The sequence below is a fragment of the Condylura cristata genome, unplaced genomic scaffold (assembly GCF_000260355.1).
Source record: "Condylura cristata isolate star-nosed mole 26May11 unplaced genomic scaffold, ConCri1.0 scaffold00022, whole genome shotgun sequence".
Lineage (NCBI taxonomy): Eukaryota > Metazoa > Chordata > Mammalia > Eulipotyphla > Talpidae > Condylura > Condylura cristata.
Genome location: NW_004567123.1, coordinates 490,408 through 499,998, shown reverse-complemented (window position 1 = coordinate 499,998; position 9,591 = coordinate 490,408). Strand labels below are relative to the sequence as shown.

The window sequence follows — 9,591 nt, the reverse complement described above, 5'->3', positions numbered from 1 at the left end:
TATATATATAAATATAAATAAATAACCAACCAACCTCAGGACATTTACTCAAGGAGATGAACATATTTCCAACAAACACAGTAGTATCTGCTGCTTTAGAAACAGTTCCTTCCTCACTCACCACTTATTATTAATATTTTCAGTTTTCAGTGAAAGACCACTTAAATTTGGGGGGATGTATTTGTCAAAGTGGGTTAATGTTGCTCACGAGGAGAAAAACAGTTTATATTCAGGATGAGTGTTTTTCATTGCTTGTTCCATGCTCTTTCACAGCATGGAACTTAGTGAAAAGCTAGATTGACTGAATACACCTGTGAATACAGCGCTGCTTTCAAATGAAGAGCAAGTGAAGAGCAATTTTCTAGAAGTCAGCAGGAAAGGTATTAACCGCCTATTCTTCCCCAGGGCACCCTTCAGACCTCCCCACCCGGCTACCTGACATCACTCCAGATGTTTAACAGGACCTACAAGCTCTATTCCTACAGGTTTGTTGGTGGGAGTGAGTGTGGGGAGACCTCAGCTCGCATGACACAGCCTCCCCCTTGCCTCTGTTTCCTGCCTTGTGAGGTGACAGAGACAAGGCATTCCTTACAGATGCCAGGACCCCTGCCGTAGACCCACTTGGAGTAACCTCCTCCTCCCCCACCATCCTTTTCCTCTCCTCCCTTCTTCTCCCACTCTGCCTACCATCTGCATCCTCCTCCTACCCACTCTCCTTCCTGCCTTTTCCTCCTTCCTCCACTTTTTAATTTACTCATTGTGCTTATTCTGCTCTACTTTGGATGAGGTTTCCAATAATATGGAAAATTGCGTAATAATTTCCTGGGCCACCCATCCATTTGCTGTATGGCGAGTTCAGTAGATTCTTTCCATAGGCCATTCCATAAGAATGAGGGTTCTCTGTTTCCTGTGCTGTGGCATCCATAGCCCCTAAATGAGCCACTATCAAGGAATAGGCCTTGTTTGAATTGACTAGCTAAGTGCCCTCAACTCCACAAAGAAAGACTTCTAAGAGAAGTAGAAAAACAAAGCCTGCTAACTGCCCTGCCCCAGGTGTCCCCCTTCCCCACTTGTTTCATATGCAGGCCAGATGAATGTGCTGGCAGCATTGTTGAGGACACACCCAGGACTTTCTCTGGCTGGCCAGTCCCACACCCAGTGTTTTCTTTCCACAGCTACCTGGGACTCGGGTTGATGTCAGCTCGGCTGGCAATTCTAGGTGGCGTGGAGGGGAAGCCTGGTGAGTGGAATGTGGGGTTGAGCGCCCTCCTTGCTTAGCAGATGTGAGGAGGCTTCCAGGAGAGTGGGTGCTCCATCCTGGGGGAGGGATGCTCGCCCCCTCCTCTGTCATGGCGCCTCACTGGCCCACTGCTGTTGTGTGTGGAAGGGGTGCCCCTGACCTTGTTGGGGCGCCCTGATGGGGATGGAGGATGTGTTTTACCTGTGTCTTGGGCAATTTTTTTAATAAGAAAAAGGTTCTACTGAAGTCACTTCTGAAACCTGAAGCTGGGCAATTTTAGGAACCCAAGACTGCAATCATCAGCTACATTTGGAGTCAACTTGTTTTTAAGGATTTGAAGAGAGAACCCAACTCTTCAGGACAGTCTGGCGGGAACACAAGGAGGTGGTTCTGGGGCTATTGCTGTGGGGCTGGGGGAGCTTTTCTCAGTCTAATCTGGTGAAAACTTCCCTGTCTTCTCTTACTTTCTGAAGGAAATAGAAACATGGGCTTGGTCCTTCCTCCAGAGTGGAATTGGATAGAAATGAAGCCTATGTCTAGTTAGGTTATTACCGGCACATTTAGTTCTGAGCCTCCTCTGTTACTTCCTGGTGGACTGGCTGCGAAGCCTGGCATTGGCCTGTAGTATCAAGAACCCAGAGATCTTAGAGATGGCCTCGTCCCAATTCTGAAGTGGGTAACACTGTTCCAAGGATGGCATTAGCCTGTCTTTCCTGGTAGCATCAGTGTGGTTTGGGGGTGGGGCAGCCCAAGGCCTTAAGTTGTGCCTCTGACATAGGTGTGTGTGTGAGCCACCTACCTTCTCCACCTCACTCTTCTTGAGGCCTTCCCCTCAGTGTCCTGCACCCTTCCCACTTCTGCCAGCCCAGGGTTCCACCTGCCTCTTCCAAAGGCCCTTTAAGCAGGGTAGAATGTTGAGCTGAAACTTTAAATTCTCCACATACATCCTGTTTCATTCATTTCTTTCAAATTCACTTTAACCTCATTACAATATTCCCTCCATGCAAACCAAAAACACATTCATGGCTCAGGACCCATGCAGCCCTTACTGGGGCAACAAAACACCTTTTTAGCTAACAAAAAGAAGGCAGGCTCCTGTGTTTGCCCTCCAGAGCTAACCTCAGGGTCCCATCAGCTCCCCAGTCCTCCTCCAGCCCCAGTAGGGAGGACTGCTGACCTTCTCAGGTCATACAGAGTACCTAATTGGGACTTGGGGGCCAGGAGGCATGCCACTAACCAAGAGGGGAGTGAGTGGCGCACCCCTGCCCCAGAGGACTTCTCCCATTGTGTTACCTTTGCACAGCAGTTTGCCCCCAAGACTGAGTGAGTAAGAAGAGCAGACAGCAAGTCCTTTTACTATTTGGGTTCATGATTCCACTGCCCTCAGTGGGATGGCACCTCTATTGGGGCCACTGGGGTCCAGTATGTGCTATTGGTTGGGGTGCCTCAGCACTTCTCCCCATGGCCACTCTTCCCACAGAGGAGCCTGCATTTGTCCCTGGCAGCTCAGGGGAAGAAGCACTGCCTGGAGCCATGACCCACTGGCCTGCTCATCCATTGGTGAAAGCAGGTCCAGGCCAGAATCAAGGACAGGGCAGGGGACTTCTTGTGGGAGAACAACATGCCTACTCAAGGTGGCATTGTGGCACCAGCCTCACAGCCTACCAGCAGGATTCATCTGCTACTCTGGGGCCCACCCGTGCTGTTTTCGAGCCACATGGATTCATGGCTAGTGTACCTGGTGACCGGGACTTACCAGGTTACTCTGCAGCCTCAGCCATTTATAAAATCAGGTGATGCTGGCTCCCCCACTCTTGGGATCATTGTGACAGTTGACTGAAAAATGCTCAGGCCAGTTCCTAGAACCCTGAAGCTCCTCAGTACAAGAGGTGAGAGTGGCCATGTTTCCAGAGTAGAGAAGGTCTTGCTGCAGCATCTGTGATACAGAAAAGCTTTGTCCCCCTGGCTGACACGAAACACTTCCACCAGTTAGGTCTCATGTGGCAAAAAAAAAAAAAAAAAAAAAAAGCCTGTTGCCTTGAGCCTCCGATGCCTCCATGACTCCCCTGAAGTACCCTCTGAGCTACACACCTGCTCAGCAGAGCCCGTGTCTCAGCTACGTGCATGCCATAATCCTCCAGTGGTAACATGCCTTTCTTTTCTTTTTAATCTTTTGACTTCAGCAAAGAATGGAAAGGAATTGGTCAGCCCTTGTTTGTCTCCCAGCTACAGAGGAGAGTGGGAGCATGCTGAAATAACATACAGAATTTCAGGACAGAAAGCAGGTATGGTGGATTTATTATTTGCTGGTGGCTCATATGGCAGCATGCCCCCCCCCCATACCTTCCGGATGCCTCTGAGAAGCAGGGAGACTATGGCCAGACCTCTTTCCCAGACAGGCACACAAAGTGGAAGTGGGAACAGCTCTGGGCACTTTGTCAGGGCTCTTGGGAGCCCTTGCCAGAATGCGCTGGGAACTGCCAACTCCCGCAGGGTCTTTGCACAAGGCCCCTTTGTCCATTGTCCAAATTCTTTGTAAGAATACATTTGGCTGAATTTTCTGACAAGTGCTAATGAGGGAGGACTTGAACATCCCACAGCTCTGAGACGAATGGCCAAATCCAGACTGTCCAGTAAGCCAAAACCCATCTCTGATATAGCGAGGGAGCCTCTCCTGCACAGTGGGCTTCCCTCGGGCTGCGGCCAGGACAGAAGGGGAGAAGCTGGAAGGGCCTCTTGGCTGTGATGGGTCTTGCCAGCCTGGCCCCTTGCAGTCTTTGTAGCTTTGGCCATTGGTGGTTGGCTCACTCCCCTACACCTTCCCCACCCAGGAGGGTAGAGGTGGAACTGAGAATTCCTCCAATCACATGATTGGTAGCTGACAAAGAGCCTCTATCCTGAAGCTTCAAGAACCCACCAAAAGTCACATCATTAACACAAACTCAGAGATGCTTGAGAGGTTGTTATGAATAACGGAAGACTCTTCTCACCCTCGTCACTCAGGATCACAAGAGTATTAAAAGCTCTGTATCCAGAACCAGGAACAAAGGCAGATGTGTTTCTTGCCATGCAGTTATGGCATAGTGATTCTGATTCAGTCAAACACTATGACATGCCGTGTGGCAGGTCCTGCCCAGTGCTGGCCACAGAGCAGGCACAGGGCAGACACAGTCCTTCCCTGAATGGAACTGACACTGCAGTGGGTGGAGTTGTGCAGTGAAATGAAGGAGAGAGTGCTTTGAGGATAAAAAAAAAAGTGGAAAAAGAGGTAATTGTAGTACCTTGGTGATATTTAATCAGGGTTTTGGAGGAGCAGGCCTGGAGTGTGAGGACCCCAGGCAGGCTCTTTCTCAGTTTGAGCCTTTATCAAGGAAAGACTTCAACATGGATACCAAAGGTACAGAAAAGCCAGAAATGTGTTGATAAGAGGAAGAACAGGAAAGCTCTCCGAGCAGAGAGGGATCTCGAATGTGGGGCTACTCAGGTGACAAGAAGCAGGTGTTTATGTAGGCAGAGACAGGGGTTGGCCATTGGGTGCCTCCACATGTTGTCCCTTGCTGATTGGCTGGGCCTTTGGGGTTCACCTAGTTTACCGAGGCCACTGAATTTTCCACTTTACCCAGCCTGCCTTTCCAAAACAGCTTAAGTCTGTTGCTATAGTGTTCTGGACATTCCATTTTTAATGAGTTAGGCCAGGTTGTGGGAGGGTGGTGTTCCTCAAACGGATAAATGGACCTGGGGCATGGGGCACCCCTTTCCTAACGTCCTCCTTCAATATTTGAACCAAGACATGAAGAAATGGGGAATGAGCCATGTGGGCCTAAGGTAGCAGATGAGAAGGAGCAGCAGATACAAATACCTGAAGCAACTGCTGCTTTTAAAGAGCAAGAGAGGAGACAAGACTGGTCTGACACATGGGGAAGTGCAGGGAAGCAAGGACATCGCTGGAAAAGGTCCCCAGGGACGGGGCACAGGCACCCCAAGCCTGCTAACACTGGCTCTATGCTCTCTCTCTGGCAGCAGTGAATCTGCACGAGCTGTGTGCTAACAGAGTGTCAGCAGTCCTCCAAAGTAAAGTGCACAGAACCGCAGAAGTGAAGGATGTGGATTTTTATGCTTTTTCCTACTATTATGACCTGGCAGCAACTGTTGGCCTGATAGGTAAGGAAGGTTCTGTTTGGCTTCAAGGGACCTTGGTTTGAGTCCCTGACCCTTCCGGGCAAAGGGGCCGCAGCAGGGCATGAGGAGGTATCAGACACTGCCCAGACCCTCAGCAGTGTGTGTCACTGCTAACTCCTCCACACCACAGTTTTCAGGCACACTCAGAAAACCCCCAGGAGTTTTCAGGCACACTCAGAGCAGAGACATGAAGAGTTTGCACGGCCAATGGGGTATTCAGATGCCTGAGACAGTTGTGAAGTCTTTTCTGTGGGCTGTGGCCAGGATTATTTTAATGTAACATTAAGGAGATGGAGAAGCAAGGGGTGTCAATCTCTGGCTTCCTGGAACCCAGGCACCTCCCGCAGTTTCTCTCTTGCTGAGCTACCACTGACCTGGCCAATATGAAGGCAGACACAGAGGGGTGGTCTGAATGGGCGGGGACTTCTCCCCCCAACCCCCTGAGGCCCACTTTCCTGTGGCACAAAGCAAGTTACCTGGGTGCCCCTGCTGGTTAGCCTGCCAGGCTTAGAAGGTCTCTGCTAGCTCCCCAGATCTAGAAAAGCATGTCCTTGTGTGATCTGACCATGTGGTTATGGACACCTCCGTGCCTGAGTCCCCCGTACCTCCAGTTGGCCTGGGCACCTGCTGTTCTGCCCTTTCAGGCTGGCTCCTGCCCAGGACCCTCTGGGCAATGCAGGGTCCCTCATTTTGTCTCAGGCTGCCTTTCCCCGGATGTTTAACATCATCCTGGGGTGACGCAGGATGCTGGGCTGAGGATGCTAGCTCCCTGTTGGGGTCACAGGTAACTGGAAGGAAGGCTTGGTTCTGTTTTCAGCAATGGAATCCACCTTAGCATGACACACCCCCAAATTCTCAAAAAAGTTAGGAGATACCCTTTTTCTCAATACACTGAGTAGCCACCTCATACCAGCCATAAGTCTATGGGACACCTTGGGGACCTTCTGTTAAATAGCGAGCTTTTGAGGTATGTTGATAAAACCAGTCACTATCCTTGAGAGTCAGGGAACCTAGTACTTCATGCCTCCCTCCCCTGGAATGACTCAGAGGCCACATTATTTGGGGTGTCCCAAAACTTGCTGAGTTCAGGGCTCACAACTTCAGGAAAGTTTTAATTTGTTTTTCTTTCTCTGCCTTTATTTGTTTGCCATAAAAGTGTGCTCACTCTGGGATTGGGGGATCCTAGTTAGCTTCCTCTATAAGGCCGCTGACACTGCTGAACCCCCCCCCCCACTGCCACATGGGCCTGCAGGAAACACTTGCCCACCCCAAGCCAACTCGCAGAACTCATAAGCAGGGGACACACTGGCCTGTGACAGCCAGGTGGTAGCCTCTCCAGACACACAGCCTATGCCCCTCTCAGGCTCCCCAGGGGCCAGCGGGGGGCATCAGTCCTCCTACAGCCTGAGTTCTTGGCTTCTGTTCTCCAGATGCAGAGAAGGGAGGCAGCCTTGTCGTCGGAGACTTTGAGATTGCTGCCAAGTACGGTGAGTGGTGGCTGTGTTGGCAAGGTGAGAAAGACCAGGACACTGTATTTCTTCCAGAAGGCTTCCCTCCTGACCCCCTCCCCAAATGGCTTTTTTTTTTTTTTAACTTTATTGCCACCCTGGTCTTATCCTATGGACACTGGTGTCTGTGACTCTTCAGTAGGAAAAAGTGCTTGGGCAGAAAGCTCAGGTCCTTGCTGGGAGAAGTGCCCAGGATCCTGACCGCAGAGATGTGGGCCTCCACCCTTGACAGCAGGCCAGGTGCACCAGTCCTCTTGGTTCTAGCAGCCAGAGGTACAGTCTGCAGTGGGCCTGGGTGTATTTCGTGGGAGATGACACTAAAAGGGCAAGGCCCACAGAGCCTGGTATAGGTGGAGTCAGTCTGCACTCTGCCCACCCTCACCCCCCGGGAGTGAACCACCCGGATCCTCATTGGGAATGTCCCCCCACAGTGTGCCGGACAGCAGAGACCCAGCCACACAGCAACCCTTTCGTGTGCATGGATCTCACCTACATCAGCTTGCTGCTCCGAGAATTTGGCTTTCCTGAGAACAAAGTGCTGAGGGTAAGGACTCGCCTATTGGGGCCTTGACCCCCTCCCCCATACCCTGTATGGCATAGAGACCAGGACACTGCTTCTGGCCTCCTGAGCACCTTGCAGCATTCAAAGTAGTCCCCGCTGTCCCTCCCTTTGTCTTTTCTAGCTGACTCGAAAAATCGACAATGTTGAGACCAGCTGGGCTCTGGGGGCCATTTTTCATTACATCGATTCCCTGAACAGACAGAAGAGTCAAGCTTCATAGTGGCCAAGCTTCCCAGTCATCCTCACAGAAACAGTCTGTCTCCATGAGAACAGGCCCTCTTAGGAGCCCTTGACATGGAGGGAGGAGGCCATAGGCCCGGACCCTCTCCCCTGTGGCCTTGCAGACCTGCCCCTGGACTGGCAGAGGGCTAGAAGCCAGTGCAGCCCGATGCCTTCTCCTGCCCGCCTTGGCCCCAGGTGGGCAGGACCCCAGGCAGGACAAAGGGCACACACGGAGGCTGGGGCAACACACCACCCCCTTCCTGCACGTTGAGCAGCTGTGATGTGCAGCCCATGACAGGATCTTTCTGTCTCCCTGCCCCTGTGTGTTTCCCCCACCAAGTGCAGACTTCTCCCTTTTCCCCACAATCAGCGTGGTGGTTGTACAGCTGTCCTGGCAGTTCTGAGGGTGAGCCAGGTGAGAACTGCGGCCCCAGTTCTCTGGGAGCCTCGGGGACAGTGTGTCACTGGAAGGCTGTGAACTCTGTTTTTAAATGTTTGTCTCCTCCTTGGGTATGGACACGGGAAGTCATCCACGGTCTGCATCAGTCCCCAGAGAACAACTGTGTGTGAACTGCTGTAAACTATTTGTGACTGTGCTGTATGAGTGACGTCTGTTGTGTGGTGCTGAGTGCTTGTGTAGCAGCCACGTTCTGAGCCCCAGTGAATGTATCGCTATCCTGAGCCGTTCGCAGTCAGCAGTGTGAGAAGACATAACCCTTGGGGTCAACTGGAGCTGCAGTCCCAGAACCAGCCTCCGGCACCTGGGGTCACAGCTGACCCACCAGCAGCTCCACAGGACATGGAGCCTCATCCTGCATCTGCAGGCTGAGTCATGGACCATTTGTTCAGACGTGGGTCCAGCCCACAGGCATCTCTGCAGTGAATGTACAGTACACAGAATAAGCTAAGCCTCATGTGTTCCTCTCAAAATAAAGGGTTTATGAGGCTTCAGTGTCTCTTATTTCTGTGTGAGAAAGTGACATATGTCCACCCCACTGCACCTCGGGAACCAACTCAACAGGAGAGGGTTGACAGGTGCTGGTGCAACTAAGTCGTGTTCGTGTGTATCACTGGCAACATCAAAAGGATACATGAGGCCACTGTCAGGTCCTCCTGATGTCTCTTAGCAACAATTGGCCCTGTGCCGACCCAGTGCTCTGACAGGGGACCTTCGTTTTCCAGCTCTCTGTCAGAGCAGAGATCCTCGGGGAGAGGGAGATCCCTCCTCCCTGTGACCATGACCCAGCCATGTGCCAGTAAGGCCTGGGCACTGCCTTTCTCGAGTGGTGTTCTCAAGCAAGCACTAGCCCCAGGTTATAGTATTCACCTGCCAAGAAGCTCTGACTTTAACCTGGGACAGTTGGAAGGGCCATATGCCCTGCAAAGTCTGGGCAAGCCCTGTCCTCAACACACAGCGCCTGCAACCCCCAAACCATCAGAGGGCCTGACCAAAGGGAGCTTAGGGTCTAGCCCTTGCTCTGGGGCCTTCACAGGACCCTCCTCCTGGTGGCCCATGTGCAGGAAAGAGGGTGGTACAGAAAAGGAGGGGGCAGGGCTCCCTGCCTCTTCCCCAGAGGCAGAGGAGCAGAAGGAGCCAATGGAAGTCCTCTTGATCCTGGAGAAGCCCTATGACCACAGGACACTCAGGGACTGTCCTTCTCAGAGTGTCCCAATCTCCAGAGGACTGGAGGAGACATCCAGGATGCAGCCACTCAGATTCTGCTCTCCTCCCCCGAGAGGTTTCTCTAAAAACTTCACCCTGGGGCAGAGGTCTGGAGGTCAGTGTGTCACATGAGTAGGAAAAGTCAAAGGAAAAACACTTCCCCCAAATAAAAAGCACCTGAGAACTAAAGCCTGGGCAAGGACATGAAAACCTGGCT

General features: G+C 51.8%; 1 protein-coding gene across 2 annotated transcripts in view; it reads left to right on the top strand.

Moving 5' to 3' along the window:
• Window positions 1–8,860, top strand: part of ENTPD6 (ectonucleoside triphosphate diphosphohydrolase 6 (putative)) — a 31,123-nt gene extending 22,263 nt beyond the window's left edge. The window contains exons 8-14 of one of the 2 annotated variants that reach the window (XM_012728391.1): window positions 406–485; window positions 1,176–1,240; window positions 3,424–3,525; window positions 5,264–5,401; window positions 6,850–6,906; window positions 7,359–7,471; window positions 7,611–8,860. In XM_012728391.1, the coding sequence (XP_012583845.1) occupies window positions 406–485; window positions 1,176–1,240; window positions 3,424–3,525; window positions 5,264–5,401; window positions 6,850–6,906; window positions 7,359–7,471; window positions 7,611–7,709 (654 nt within the window). In that variant the 3' untranslated portion in view covers window positions 7,710–8,860. Of the gene's footprint in view, window positions 1–405; window positions 486–1,175; window positions 1,241–3,423; window positions 3,526–5,260; window positions 5,402–6,849; window positions 6,907–7,358; window positions 7,472–7,610 lie in introns of both variants that reach the window. The other variant, XM_004687125.2, reaches the window with a different exon arrangement.
• The last annotated feature ends 731 nt before the right edge of the window (window positions 8,861–9,591 follow it).